Here is a 16818-nt window from a genome sequence, read left to right on the forward strand (position 1 = left end):
TATAAGAGAAAAAAAAACATTATAAAACTCTCAAGAAGCCCAAGGAGGACTCCTATATAAACATAAAACAGTCACCAACATACAAAACATAGGCAATGAAAAGGCCTACTAGTTCAGAGGATCTACCACTGACATGATTGGTGCTGGATTACATATGCATGCCACAGTGATAATCTAGATGTATTGGAACATGTAAATACTCAATAGGAACTACATCTACTGTGTGCACTTTATTTGTTTCATTGTCATAATTTTCTTCTGAAGTAATTTAGTACCAGCTTTACTCCTTATTCTGTTTTCCCACAATCTTACTAAAATAAATGTATTATTAAATATCTACTAATTCAAGACTGAGAAAATGGGATAGTGATAATATCAGCAATACATATTTAGTGGCAAGGTGGTCTGACTGTTGGACTGTGACTCTGGACACCAGAGTTCAATTCCCTGCTTAGCCATGAAACTTACTTAGTGAACTTGGGCAAGTCACATACTCTCAGCCTCAGGGAAAGGCAATGACAAACCTCCTCTGAACAAATCATACCAAGAAAACCAAACACTTGAAGGCACATAGCAGCAAAAACAACAACAATTAAACTGTCCCATCCTTTGAACTGAAAATGAATGTGACACATGGGCTGATTCTTAATAGTTTTTTGTGAGTTTTTCGGGCTATGTGGCCAAGTTCTAGAAGAATTTCTTCCTGACGTTTCACCAGCATCTGATTCTTAATAATAACTTACAAATATTGTACTTTTGACTCCTGGATGTAGTTTAGACAGCAACTGCAAATCATTATAGGATACAGTAACAAACTATGATCTGTGCTACAGAACATAGAGAACATAAAAGCAGCCTTGTCTGGTTATAACAAAAAAGCCTATTTAGTTCAGTATTTTATATACCCCAGTTGCCAGTCTGGGAAACCTACAGGTACAGCAGAAAGATTACATCCATTTCCTGCCATTGCTCCCAAATAAGTAGTATTAAAATAACTGCTGATCATAATATCTTTCTGTCTGGAAGTTCTACAGAGGCATAGTGACTACCACAACAATGACTAGTCCTCCATGTATTTTTCCAGTCTCCATTTAATGTCATGTAACCTATTGCCTATTAACACAGCCGTAGGTAACCAATTCCCAGTGTTAGTTATGTGTTGTGTAAGAAAATACTTCCTTGGTGTCCTCACAATTCATTTCATTGCATAACCCTAAACTGAAGCATAATAAAAGAAGACTCTCTTTTATTCACTTCAGCCACAGTATGCATTATTTTAAATAAATGAAGCTACAAGGTCCTGAACTGTAATGAACACCTAACTGATAAGGAAGCTCTTTGCTTTAGAAGTTTACGAGAAGCTGGCAAAAAAGTCAAATTAAAAATAAGAAGAAACTTAACATTAGCAGAGAGATAGTGTAGTGAAGTTGTTGACTATTGTACTAGGACTCTGGAGACTTTCTCTCCTCGGCCATAGAAAACCACTGGTTGACCTTGGGCAAGTCACAAGCTCAGAGAAAGGCAAAGGCATACCCATGCTGAACAAATCTTGCCAAAAAAACAAAAACAAAATCAAAACATGATCGCGTTGCCTTAGGGTTGCCGTAACTCAGAAATGACAACATTAGTAAAACAAAGAAATCATTTTGTCTCTAGTCCTCAATAGTAGCAAGCAGACATAAAGGATTGATCCCAACCCTGCCTCCAAAATTAATTTTAAAAATAAGTAAAAGTAGTTGGTTAATTAAGGGAAAGCAAGAACGGCAATTATGTCAGCTACTAAACATAATCTTACATAAGTCTTACATAAACATTTATCTGTTATCTGCCCTCTAGAGATAATGTAGGAGAAGTAAATATAGGGACATATTGTCTTACATATTTTATTCTTCATTGTAAAAGAGAATATTCCATAATCCATTTTCCAGGGGGGGGGGGTTTCGGGGGGGAGTTTGGGAGGAAAAAAAATCACGCTAAATTTTAGGGTTCCCCCACTCAACATTTACACCTCTACATGTTCAAAATGAAGGAAAAAATCAAATATGGAATGTTTTAGCATGATTCAGGAGGGCAAAGAGAAAAAGAAAAATGTTTTTCCAGGCTTTCACATCTCTAGTTATCCCTACCATGGTCCTAAAGGCTGCTGGTTTTATTTTATCGACTCCTATCATCTATTATTATGTATTATTTTATATGTATATTGTTCTCATTTTGTAGAATGTATGCCATAGGCAGGTTTCTTTTTGTCTATTTTAGTGATGGCGAACCTCTGGCACGCGTGCCAGAGGTGGCACTCAGAGCCCTCTCTGTGGGCACATGTGCCGTCACCCCAGCACAGACTTTGCCAGAGTTTGTTACTACAAAGCTGGAGGGACATGGCACTTTGCAATAAATAAGTGGTTTGGGGGTTGCAGTTTGGGCACTCAGCCTCTAAAAGGTTCACGATCACTGGTTATTGATTGCATGTGCAGCACTGTGTAAATCTACAGCGCTATATAAATAAAGTACAGTCAGCCCTTCTTATACACTGATTTTTTATACACGGATTTAAGCATACACAGTTTGAAAATGTTCCAAAAAAGTATACATTTACCTTGATGTTCCATTTTTTATTAGGGACACCATTTTGCTATGTCATTATACTTAATGGGACTTGAGCATACACGGATTTTGTTATACACGGGGGATCTTGGAACCAAACCCCAGCGTATAACAAGGATCCACTGTATAATGATAATAATAATAATAATAATAATAATAATAATAATGGTTTTCCTTGTCTTTCTTGCCACCAATACTTTGACTGAAAGCCCCTGTGTTGCCCTCTTTCCCTCTCACTGCCACCCTGAATCTTTCCACCATTCCTGGTGTAAGGTGTACTGCTCACTCTGGGAATCACTGGTCCAGGTGGATCTTTGGTCCATTTCATTCCAGCCAGATGACTATATTTCACCCAAAACTATTAATAGTTGAGGCTAAAACAGAAGTTAAGACATTGATTTTCATGTTAGTTTTAATTGGTACTGCTGCTTCCTTCTACCTGGTAGTTTTATGAGAGCATGCTTTATTGGAAATGTTAGAATCTATAAACAAAACACTATTAATTATACCAAAATAAAACAGCAGACATCAACACAATAATATATTTACCTTCCATGCTGCGTTCAGGTATGCTGGGAATGTTACAATAAAATTTGGCTTCATAAATAGGATCTATGGCAGGGGGCTCTGTCAGTGGATTTGGCATAATTCTCTTTCGATTCTTGGAATTCAAGCCATCTTCCTTAACTGGATTAATGGGGATCAAGTGTACTAAAAAAAGATACAAATAAGCAATATTTATGGTTCATAATATTGGATTGTTTTAATGCTACATCATTTATCTGAATAACAACAGATAAATATAAATGTAACACATACATATAAATAAACAAAAAATTACTGATGTCTAATCTACTTAATCACTGGTTCAATTTATCATCAGTTAATAATCTTGCTGTGCAGTGAATCAGAATACCTTGTTGAATTAGATTAGTCCCTCCACACACTAAAAACTGAAGATGTTTAATTAAAATATTAATAGATAAGTTGTCAAAATTACTGGAACAGCTAAATGTACTTGGTATGTGATTTGTGCCTCAAAATACTTCAGTCCTACACAAAAAGAATAGTTTTGAGTGTCTCTTAAATTCTAGCTTCTATTTGCTTAGATACCATTTCCCCCAGATTTCAGTACGTTTAATCATTTTTTCCAACAGAAGATCTTTCTGAAACAAGCTCTTTCAAATAAAATGTGCATCATAGCAAGGGTGAGAATCAACAAAGGGGGAGCAAAAAGAGACACACACAGTCACGGCCACATCTTCTCCACAAATATTTTCCCATAGCCCCAGAATATTTAAGATTATCATTTTTTCAGTGATATAAGTTTATATCAACCAATTCTACTGTCCATAATTATAAGTGAAAAGTGCTAACTCTCCATAGGCTACGTATGCTAGAAAGCCTCCCCCCCACCCCACCCATTGCTTTTAATAAGAAGCATTCACATTTCTGTAAAATATACACACTACAACAGTTACAGAAGGTTAAACAGGCAATTATGAAGGAAAGAAGCAATACAAGACACCAAATCAATGCTAGATCACGAAATATAAGTTCATGTATTTATTGCAGACTGCAAAATACCAAGACATTTCTTCTTTATGTTTGAAACATACGAATTACATTAGTAACCAATACAAACATTACAAGTTAGCATAGAAAAAAGAAAAGCGATGCAGTGAAGACTAGACCAAACATTTACCAAAAATTAGAAGAAAAGAAAGCACAGCTGTTTCCTTTTTTCTTTTTCCTCCCAAACGCCAACCGTTACAAAAAGAATAAGCAACAAGAGTGGCCATCTTAGCCTGGATTTTCCCCCTTGAAGGTTTGCTGCAGGCACAGAAGGCTCTTTCAGTTGCACACAACCCAACTATTTTAAACTATTTTCATTGACCTCAAATTACACAGCATTTAAAACAAGAAAGGTTACGTGGCAAAATTTCATCATCTTAAAACAGAAAACACATACAGTAGATATTCTGGTTAATTATCTCACCCCTTCCCCCACCTTTCAAAATCTGCAAGGTAATTGTCACTTTAAAAAAAACATAAAAACTCTTTACCTGTATGAAGTAAAATGTGTCAGTAAACAAGCACAGAAGCACAGTAAGAGGTAGAAATACACTATATAAAGAAAAAGGGAAATCCCTAGCAGTCATACAAGGAACAGCCTGGAACAGACAGATAAGCTCCATAGGGATTAGAGGATTGTTAGTGTACAGTGCTGTCAATTTAGTAGATATGCTATCCTGGAAATACACTACAGGAATACTTACTGCCTTCCCTAGAATATTTTATGTTGATTGCAAGAGAGAGATTATCATTCACATTTGAGTCAGGAACTGTGGGTAACTGAACACACACAAGACTGCTAAGGTAGTACAGTGCACCTGCCTCATACGTAGCTTCCAACATATGCTGGAAGCCACGCCGGAAAAAAGCCTTGCACACCCCGGAAGAGGTAATGGGGCGCACGACTGCGCCACTGCACGGCAGGCACGAGCCCCATTATTTCCAATGGGACTTGAGCTTACGCATTTTTTCTTTTACGCGGGGGGGGGGGACGGATCCCCCACGTAAAGGGTGCACTGTGCAACAATTCTTAGACAGCAATCACTATTTGTGCATATGGACTAGTATGTTCATATGTGCCTTCAAGTTGCCTCTCACAGGGCAACTCCATGAATATTGGGGGAGGGGAGGTTAAGTAAGGAATACTCAGAAGTGATTTGCCTTCCTCTGAAATATATCCTGCAGCACTTTGTGTTTCCTGGCACTTCCTCATCCAAGGCATCCTGACTCTGCCTAGTTTCCAAGATGAGACAAGCGATTGTACCTTCATGGAAAAATTTAGGAAGATCACACCATTGTGGAGACAACAGGCAGATTAGAACCTTGGCACTAGTCAATGGGAGCAATGCCAGGAAAATTTGGGGGCTGCTCCCAGGAGTGAGTATAGAAGAGGGAGGAGCAGGCTTGAAAGTGGTTGATGTTTAGTGTTCCCTGAGGGGTGAAGAACCATTGAGGCTAAGTTAGGATGCTGTGAGGGCTGTTAGAAAGGGTGTTAGGTACCCAAGAAAGAGATAAAGAATGTCCTTAATTAAATTAGTGCAAGACACAGTGTTTGGTGACTAGTAGAGTCACAGGTAGCTTTTGTAAGATACAAAAGTTTAATAAAGGTTCTATGAGAACTTAGTCTGTATGGGAACATATATATAAAGCTACAAAGAAACAATTGCAAGCTAAATAAATTGTCAAACTGTGTAACTAATCAAGTATTTATACACCATATCCATTGTAAACATCATCCACTAAAAGAGATATTGCATCCAGCCTAACTGGAAAATAAATTTATTACTTTGTTTCAACAAGCAGCTGTCTGTAGTGATCTCAGAAATCACATTAAAAATGCTACCAATGTTGAGAAAAGTCTTTTAGGTTTTGGACACACTACATAGTGGGTGTGTGGCTGTCAAAGAACAGTTGGTCTCAAACCTGGGGAAAATTTGAAATCCAGAGTGCTGGCAACTAAAGAGTTATAGTGTAGGAGACACTTAAGAGAGTCCCAGGTTTGAGTCTCGCAGTGAAAAATTGGTGGGATAGTAGCCATCACCTTCACATAATTGGTGGCAGCATTGGAATCAAAAAGACCCATTGGGCTGCCATCTGGGAAAAGTATTTGGGTGGGTGAGTATCATTGTAATAACTATCAAGATGAAAAGGGAGTTACAGAGGATGTTACCCAGAGTTTTGAATGTTAACTGTGAGAAATTGCAAAATTAATTTACTAGCATTTACACTACCATAATAACTGGACTGAACTAATAACTGAAAACGTTTTGTTTGTCATTAATTTTTAATTGAACCATTAAGTGTTGGGCCAGATGAAGAAACTTACACACAATAGCATAGAGATAGGCACTCTATTCTAACATATTTCATCAACAACAAATATCAGAGTTTTGAATTAAGTTACTGATTATTCTTTAAGCTATTAATTCATTATTTTCTAGTGCTTTCCAATTAACACCAATTAAAAAAGCTTTAATTAATTACCGTATACTCAAATATAAGTCAACCTCATGTATAAGTCGAGGTCAGGTTTAGAGTGGGTATCATGGTTTTAGTGTGGTTTTAGTATCTGTAATTTTATATTGTTTTTAGATGATAGTTTTAATTGTTTTATTGTAAAAAAATTTAGAATTTATACTTATGAGCTGCCTTGTTTTACAAACTAGGATTGAAATGGATTTAACTGGCATTGTTATCATTTGATATACACAAGATACTCATAACTGTGAAGGAGTCAAATCTGTGTAATTTAATTTAATTTAGATTTTAATTTAGATTTAATGTAGATTTTCAAAAAAATATATAGAATAGGATAACACAAACTGAATGAGCCAGTGTCTGGGGGAAAATGCTGGAGGTCCTTGATCATTGTAATTTTTAAACACACTGGGTGGATGCTTAAGTTTACTATAGATAGAAACTTGCTACTGCAGCATATCCCTAGAAATAATGGATGGAATCCAGTAGGATTTCTGGATATGTAAACACTGCAATTATAGCACTACAGAGTGAATCTCAGCCTGACCCCCACAAATCCCCACTTACCAGGAAGCAACTGTTGTGATTGATGGTGGTCTGCTTTCCTGTTGCTCGGAAAGCACGTGACTGCCATTTTCACCCCCATCACAATTCCCTCTCATGCCACAGAGCCCTCATACAACTGGGGTAGGGCCATAAGACACCTACTAGTCATCAAGGGACTGGATCCCCAATGATCAATGTGGCTGCTGCCAGAAAGTGGAGATTGAGAGACAGTCGTGCTGTGCATGGACTGTGAATATCTAACAGTTGTGGGTGCATAACTCTAGGCTGCATATTCATAACTCCCAGAGGATCCCAGCCATTTTTTTTAATTGACTGTCTATTTTAACCAGGTTATGAGAAGAAGTCTTATTTCTGCTCTCAAAAGAACTTAGTTTGAATGATCTACTACAGAAAAAAATGATGGATAATTAGCAATACAGTAGGAGCTTGTTATCTGCTGGGGTTTGGTTCTAAGATCCCTGTGGATAACAAAATCTGTGTATGCTAAAGTCCTATTAAATATAATGACACAGCAAAATGGTGCCCCTTATCAAAAATGGAAAATCAAGGTTTGATATTTGAAATTTATACTTTTTTGAGTATTTTCAAACCATGGATGCTTGAATCCATGGGGGAAAAACCTGTGAATAAGGAGGGCCAACTGTCCATCCACCCAATTCCTTAACATTAATCAGCTCTTTTAGTTTTGTGTTACATTTCCAATCATATCCCTTTCATACCAAGCTGCGATAAAACAGGCATATATATATCCTGGGCTGAATATTCAATAATACTCAAACAAACAAACAAACAAAAATAAACCTAAATTGAGGAATCTCCCATATAATTCCTGTTCCACATAATCTTGCATGGTTTACACAATGGAAACATATTAGGTACAGAAGATTAGACAGGTCTTCCAACTCTTCTTGCTGAAAATGGAAGCATGATTTACAACAGCAAAGGAAACCACAAAGGAAGAAACACATAATTTATTTATAAAGAAAAGAAAGTTTATAACATGAACAAAGAAATACTGGCAATCTCAAATTACATTATAACTATGGAAACAAATATCTATATCTCTATCTATCTATCTATCTATCTATCTATCTATCTATCTATCTATCTATCTATCTGAACAGGTAAACATCCTTTCCAAGTCAGTGTAATTAATGTGCTCTGGCAGTTTTGTTGAATAATCTAAGGCAGTGTAGAATAGAAGAAGCATGGCAAGATGGACAAGAAAGAAATGGAATACAGCGCACCTGCGTTTTACACGGACACGCCATACACACCTTTCAGCATATGCTGAAAGCTGTGCCGGAAGAGCCAGTTGCGCTCCCCGGAATAACTAATGGGGTGCACACCACGGGTGGGGCTTAAGCATACGCTGATTTCCCCTTACGCAGAGGGATAGAAAATGGTAAGGATCCAAAGACAATAGTGTGGAAAATACAACCCCAAGAGTTTAAGTTTGGAGAAAAAAGGGCTAGAACAACAGTAACAACAACATGAAGAGAAAATGTTGTGCTTATTCCATAAATGTTACCATTCCCTACAAAAATTTAACAGGTCTTCTATTTGGTAAGAAAACGGAGAAGGGATTATATAATATTCACTACTGCTTAGCAAAGCAAAATTTTCATCCTGCTCTACATCAGCAATTTGCACCAACAAATTGAAAAAGATGAAAACACAAAGAACAGCTAACGAAATGACTATTTTCATCCCATCTATGCCTTACAGAAAAAGAAGCACAGACAAGGCACAGCACATACCACTTTTCAAGCATTTTTTAAATCACCTCAAGAAGCATTTGCCCATGTATCTAAAGATCAACAGTCATACTAATTTCCATCATTCAAATTCTCCTTTGGAAAAACATTAACAGTATTCACAGATATCTGCGAAAAAGATTATACAGTGATAAAATACAGCAGCATGATTGTTTTTCTAAGAAACTCAAGGGCTATGATTACACAGGTGTATAACATAAGAAAGAAAGATGTACAGTAAATTATATGTTCTGTGATTTTTTTTCCTGTTTATCCAAAATGTAGCCATAGAAGACTGGCTTCTAATTATGTTTGAAAAGGAAAAGAAAACCTTGAAAGAGGGATCCTTAAGGGTGAATGACTGCCCATCACACCACAGCTGTATTTGTTTGGGGCTTCAGTAGGAATCTGTTACAATACTGATTTACTGGGAATTGAAGTGTCTGGCATTCTCTAATGTAAACAAGAATAATCTGAAGCTTCATCAGCTTCATCACTTGCTACACATCCACAGGGCTGGTTAGAAATAAAGTTTCCTCATCTTCAAAAATAAAGGATGTGTTGATATACTGAGGCAACCTATCCAAAAAAACAAAAACAAAACCACAGTCAGCTGTCAAAAGATTATTTTGAATTGTGGGAAGTATTTGCAAAATACTTATTTGCATGAAGAAGCCTAGAGTACTGCTTTAACATAAAACTCTGTATCTTGCTTTAAAGCCACTGTTTTCTGCTCAAAATTATTTTTGCACAAATTAATTTTTTGAGTGAAATCCTAAAATGTAACAAATCATTTGAAACACACAAAACCTCTCAGAATTGTGCCCAATGGAGACAGAATATGTTTTGGTCTTGCAGGCAAGAATGAGTAAGTGAAGATTTTCATCCTTGCTTACTCCTATTTCTGGCACAGCAGACCTAAATGACAAAGTATGATAGTAAAACTGAAGCAATGATTTTTCCCCTCATCCAACCATCATGGAAATTCAGGTGCAAATACAATTTATATATATATATATATATATATATATATATATATATATATGTCAGTAAAGGGCCAGTTTTAACTTCCCAGTGTTGTCACTAACACAGTGGAAATTTCAAACAATGTTGGGGAACTTCCATTGCTATCTAAACCTCTTGAGCTGTGGTAGAAAAGCTAAAGATCCTAGAGAGGTGTAATTCGGGTGAAACAAATGGATTTTTTATTTGAAGTTTTTCCACTTTCACAGAATCCTGAATCTATTCCCAGCAAATGTGGGAGGACCACTGTATACTGTCTTGGGCCCAGACTGTCTGAAAGACCGTTTCTTTCTATATGGGTTTGCCCAGTTTTTGAGCTCTTGGTTCCACCATTGTCACAGACCTATTTGGTTAGGATACAGGACACTGGCTTTTCAGTGGTTGTTTCCAGGTGCTGGAATTTCCTCCAACAGAAGGACTGTTTGGTTAATTTTTATGTTCTTTCCATTGACAAAGTTTTTTTTTTTAGCTTTAAAGTAGCTATAGGGCATTGAAAACTTATCTTTTTCAGAAAGCATACCCCCCTGATTCTCTCTAAAGATAGAATACCCTAAGGAAGATCATGTCTAATTCAGTCAATTGTTTTTAAATTGTTGTATAATGTATTAGATTTTATGGAATTGTTGATGTAATCGTAGATGTAATGTATTTTTGTAATCTACTGTTTTGTATTGTGACATATGTTCACACAACTGCCATATTGTGAACTGCTTTGATCAAGAAGGAAAAGCGGTATACAAATAAAGCTTATTATTATTATTATTATTATTATAGCAAAAAAAAGCATTTTTGTGGGAATGCTGTACTTTTACATTTATTCCAGTTTAAATGTGTTTGAAACTGTTTTAAATTAATGTTTTAATAAGGCTGGATATTATTTATTTAAAGACAGTTTTATTTAGGCAGTATTTTAGCTATATTCCATTTTGACCAACACTGTACACTGCTCATACTGGGAAAAAGGGTGAGACACATATAAAATAAAAACAAACTTTTTTTCTTCAAACAATCTCTGACAACCTCTGAAATGACCACTCTTTCACAACAGATTGCAAAATGATAATGTCTTTGAAGTCAATTAAAAACTTATTTCCTCTTATGCACTTTCCCAACTGCTAATTGTTTAAGTTGCCTTTAGCCTCATCTTATGGAGTCTTCTATTTGTAATACTGCTGTGTTTTATTGATTAAAGTTTACTGTAAACTAGTTTAGGATTTTTAGATGGGAATCAATACATAAATATTTAAAATAAAAAAAATAAATCTAAGATGCACTAGAAGATGTTTCCATTTTCACTAAAGTATACAATCTGGGCTTTTGACTTTCACCTTTCTTTTTTCCTTAACTCTTTCTTCTCTGAACAGATAGCATGTGCAGCATAGGATATAATGGCCTGCAGCTCTCTCGCTCTCTCTTATGTTGGCTATACAGTATTCTGAGTTTGGCTTGTAAAAAAACAAACTAAGGTAATATGTTTAAATCTGTACAGTAGGTCCTCCATATCTGTGGACTTGCCATTCGCTGATTCCAGCATCCACGGACAGTAAGTCTGCATGGGGGGTGTATGGCGGAAGAGGGAGGAGCTGGAGGAGGAGGCAACCTCCTGCTGCCTACCTCAGGACACTGAGACCTGAGCATCCATGGATTTTGGGTATCTGCAGGGGGATCTAGACTGGATCCCCCGAGGATACCGACGGCCAACTATACTTCCCAGAATACTTACATGGAAGGAGGAGCCCAGCATGCCCTTCCTTCATAACATTATCTTACATATTTCACATACGTCAGATAGTACAATTCTGCAGTCAGCCCTCCATATCCATGGATTCATGAATTCCAAAAAATAAACCTTGATTTTTGCCATTTCACATAAAGGACACCATTTTACTATGCCACTATATTTAATGAGATTTGAAAATCCACAGATATTGGTATCCACAGAGGGTCCTGGAACCAAACCCCAGCGGACATCAATGACACACTGTAAATTCTAAGCAGGTTATTTATTCAAGTACTGAAACTAGTCTAGGTTTGCTAAAAATGTAAGCATTTATATATATTGCAAATGTCTAGGAAACATGCCCCCTAGGGAAAATGTGGGGAGGGAAGGTAGGAGGTGAGTTACATTATACAGTGCACCCTCCCCTTACATGGGGATTTGTTCTGGATCCCTCCGCATAAGAGGAAATCAGTGTATGCTGAAGCCCCATAGGAACTATTCCTATGGGGCTTCAGCACATGCTGATTTCCCCTTACACGGAGGGACCCAGAACAAATCCCCGCATAAGGGGAGGGCACACTTACGGGGCACACGACGGGCTCTTCCAGCGTGGCTTTCAGTGTATGTAGCTTTAAAATTGCCAAAGAATATGTATCTCTAGTACAGAGAAACAGGGCTGGAGAGTAGGAGTAACGAGTAAAGAATAACAAAATATATTTGTTACTCCTAATTCCTGTTATTATATTGTACATGCAATCATCATTTTTTTTATATATTTTTATTGAGGATAATATGTGTAACATTAGGAAAAAATATCTTACTCCGGAGTAGGACAAGGAGTACAGTCTGCGCTTTCTTTATGCAGGGGATCCATATCGGACCCCCCATGTAAAGTGAATTCTGCTTATGCTCATGCCCCATTTAAATGAATGGGGCTCGTGCATATGATGGTGCACACGCACAATGGGCACACACGCCATTATTCCCTGTGGGATGTGCCGCCCTTTCTCCCAGTGCGGCTTTCAGCATATGACGTGGGTGCACTGTATCCCCAAAATCACCACTACTCCCCAGCCCTGCACAGAAAGAGACAGAGCTACCATATATACTCATGTATAGGTAGACTTCGTGTATAAGTCAAGGGTTGGTTTTGGGAACAAAAATCTGGATTTTACTATGACCCATGGATAAGTCGAGGGTAAATCTGAAGGGCATGTAACTGGGCTGGGAAAAGGCTTGGGGAACGAATGCTGGAGACAGCTGGGCAAGGAAGAGGCTTAGAAAGGGAGGATTCACTCGTCCTGTGTCTTCCCAGCCCAACTGCCCCCCTCCAGAGGCAGCAAGGCTGGGAAGAAGCTTGGTGAGCAACTGCTCCCTTCTTCTTCATCTTCCTAGCGCAGCTGTCACCCCCACTTCTGAGCAGCCAGGCTGGGAAGAGGTTTGGAAAGGGAGCGTTCTCTCCTTTTTACCATATTGCCCCATCTATAAGCCGACTCAGGATTATGGAGTTGGTTTTGAGGCATAAATTTCTCTACTTATAGTCAAGTATATACAGTATGTTTTTTTAAGAATAAACAGAAAAAAAGAATCTTATGACACCTTTAGATTTAACCAATTTATATCACATAGACACACATGCATACATTACTGGCCTCTACTGTATTCTGTATACAGTCCTTCCTCCATTCTCGTGGTCTTCAGATTCATGTCCCTCGCTTATCTCTGTAATTATGTCATTGATTATATCAACCTGCAGCCAGAGAACAGAGCTTTCTCATAAAGTTAAACAGTATAGGAGACTATCATGCTCTCTTCATATCCATAAAAGTACACATGTAGGGCCTTGGGGTTGTGGTGAAATATTACAAAAAAAATCAAAAAGAACCACAATTCAATTACTACACCTTGGGTTGCTAAATTAATGCAAACCACACACATAAATTAATAAGAAACCCACACATCAAACATCTTCCTAAGGTGTGCAGAGCAAACACATATGGACAAAGCCACAGATCCATCATTTTTTCATTCACTACAGAAACACACGTACTGGCTAGAAAATCTCCTCTGTGTAAGAGGAAATGTGAACCTTTAAATGCTAGATTCTAATGTGAAGATTGTGGAACGTTGAAACATTTAAATCCACTTAGTCCAAAGTGAAGATTAATGATATCCTTCTGGGTTGCCTTGCTGGGATGGGACTTGGAAGCACTAATTTTCAGTGGCTTTGTTCCTTCCTGGAGGAGCAAACTCGGATGATGGTGTTGTGGGACTCCTCTTCGACCCCCTGTCTGTTGACCTGTCATGTTTTGTCCCCCATGCTATTTAACATATGCATGAAACTGCTGGGGGAGACCATCTGGAGTTTTGGAGTGCCATAATGTGCATGTGACATCCACCTCTATCCAAAGAGGCTGTCCTGTTCCTAAACTAGTATCGGTCATCAGTAATACAATAGATGAGGGGAACAAATTGTAGCTTAATTCAGACAAGACAACAGATGTTTTTGATCAGTTGTAAGGCAGATCAAGGAATAGAGATTCAGCCTGTGTTAGTTAGGATTACACTTCTCCTAAACACACAAGTTTTGGAGTTTGGGGGGCACTCCTGGACAGAGCTTTGAACCTGAAGGCCCAGGTTTCTGTAGTGACCAGGAATGCCTTTGCACATTTACAGCTTGTGCATCAAGTGCAACCATTGCTTGAGATGCCAGATCTGGCCTAGTAACATCCTGCTAGGACTTTTGTAATATGCTCCATTTGGAGCTATCTTTGAAGAGTCTTTGGCATCTTAAGCTGGTCCAACAAGCTGCAGCCAGACTGTTAACTGGGCCAGGTTATACAGACCATCCAACAGCTCTGCTGAAACAGCTCCACTGCCTTCCAGTTTGTTTCTAGGCCCAATTCAAAGTGGAGGTTATGACCTAAAGCTCTATATTACTTGTTGAAATTTGGAAGGAACTCAGTGAGTACTTAAAAAGAGAACTACACACGGACAGAATTAAATTACAAATATTTTTTTAAAAAGAATGGAACAAGATCATTTTCTTGCAAATATTGTCAATATCCAGTACTTGGGGTAAATCTTAAGTGCTGAGGAACAGAAGTTATCTATGAGATGGGGATCAAGCAATCACCCACCTGTACTGCCAATTATAACAAAGTTCAGAGCTAAGAGGAACTCTTCAAGAAATGTATGTTTGCTGATGATGTTTTAAAGAAAAATACTTAAGCACTTCAATATAGAGACCTTTCATTATGCAGAGAAATGGCAGCTTCGCAAACACTTTAATGATGGGACGCCTCCATGATGATTTTATCACAGGAGAAAAGTGTGGCCGGCAAACACACCCTTGTGCTTTAGGGACGATCTAGCCATGTTTTAGGGATGGTAAGCCTCCATGTGATAATCTCCTGGGGTACAGGGACAGTATTTTAAGCTTTTCATGTGTGGATCGAACTGATTGTCTACATTTTAAAAAATGAGATATTTTGTTTATTCACCTCATCTAACAAACATGGATGTTTAAGCAAATAGAAGAATATACAAGCTATAATGTTATTGTTTTCATTGATTTAAACTATTTAAATTGTTAGTTTTTTGTGGGGGTTTTTGGGCTATGTGGCCATGTTCTAGAAGAGTTTCTTCCTAACGTTTTGCCAGCATCTGTGGCTGCCATTTTCAGAGAATGCTTGCCTGGAAAAAGTGGGTATATATATACTGTGTGAGTCTGAGAATGCAAGAGTGATTTGAATGTGTATTGTTCTGTGCTGATGGCAGGCCTCAGGCTGGGAGGCTAATGCAAAAGAGGATTGGTGTCTGCTAATTGGTGATCATTATCTGCCCCTGACTCTGAGTGGTTTCCCATTTGCATTTGCTGAGTCCTTATTTTGCCATTCCTCAGGACTGGTAGCCAAATTTTGTTCACTTTGAGGGTTTCTTCTTTCCGGTTGAAATTACCCAGGTGTTTGTGGATTTCAATGGCTTCCCTGTGCATCCTGACATGGTAGTGGTTGGCATGGTCCAGAATTTCAGTGTTTTCAAACAGTATTTTATGCCCAGGATGGTTTGTGGCATGTTCTGCTACTGCTGATTTTTCTGACTGGCCCAGTCTGCAGTGTCTCTTGTGTTCCTTGATTCTGGTTTGCACACTATGTTCGGTGGTCCCTATGTAGACTTGTCTGCAGCTGCATGGTATGCGGTAAACCCCTGCAGCTGTGAGAGGGTCTCTCCGGTCCTTGGCTGAACAAAGCATTTGCTAGATTTTCTTTGTTGGTTTGTAAACCATTTGAAGGTTGTGCTTCCTCACCACTTTGCCTATTCTGTCTGTGACTCCTTTGATGTATGGTAAAAATACCTTCCCTTTGGGTGGCTGCTTGTCTTCATTTCTCTGTGTTCTCCTGGGCCTGGCAGCCCTTCTGATGTCCGAGCTGGAATAACCATTAGCCTGTAGAGCCTGGTCCAGGTGCTTCAGTTCATCTTCCAAGAAGTGGGGTTTGCAGATGCATTTTGCGCAGTCTACCAGTGTTTTGATTGTGTTTCTTTTTTGCCCTGGATGATGGCTGGAGTTCTTGTGCAGGTATATGTATGTATGTTTCAGTATACTGTGTGACCCAAATGTTGGTTTGGTTTGCAGATGACTAGGACATCCAAAAATGGCAGTGTTCCTTCCCTTTCTTTTTCCATAGTGAATTGGATGTTGGGGTGAATATTGTTAAGATGGTTCAGGAATACAGCCATGTCTTCTTCTCCATGGCTCCAGATGGTGAAAGTGTCATCCACATATTGAAACCGAAGTTGTGGGCTTTTTCAGTGCTGTTTCCAGGGCTTTTCAAAGTGTTCCATGTAAAAGTTTGCTATCACAGGGCTTAGAGGGCTTCCCATTGCTACCCCATCTCTCTGTTCGTAGAATCCATTGTCCCACTGGAAATAGCTTGTGGTGAGGCAATGTTTGAACAAGGCTGTGATGTCTTCTGGAAAAATCTGTTGGATGAGTGTCATGGGGTCCATTATGGGGACTTTGGTGAACAGGGAGACCACATCAAAGCTGATTAATATGTCTCCAGGTTTTAGTTTAAGGTTATTGATTTTTCCTAT

The 16818-nt window shown here is 38.3% G+C and overlaps 1 protein-coding gene across 4 annotated transcripts in view; it reads right to left on the minus strand.

The window, feature by feature from the left end:
* PXYLP1 (2-phosphoxylose phosphatase 1) overlaps positions 1-16818 on the minus strand; it is an 84987-nt gene that overhangs the window by 26707 nt on the left and 41462 nt on the right. For all 4 annotated transcript variants that reach the window (XM_089509246.1, XM_089509248.1, XM_089509245.1 and 1 more), the window contains one exon: positions 3151-3312. In XM_089509246.1, the coding sequence (XP_089365372.1) occupies positions 3151-3312 (162 nt within the window). The remainder of the gene's footprint in view (positions 1-3150; positions 3313-16818) is intronic.

This window comes from Sceloporus occidentalis, unplaced genomic scaffold (genome assembly GCF_023333645.1).
Source record: "Sceloporus occidentalis isolate IW3139 unplaced genomic scaffold, rSceOcc1.0.p SCAF_2, whole genome shotgun sequence".
Classification (NCBI taxonomy): Eukaryota; Metazoa; Chordata; class Lepidosauria; order Squamata; family Phrynosomatidae; genus Sceloporus; species Sceloporus occidentalis.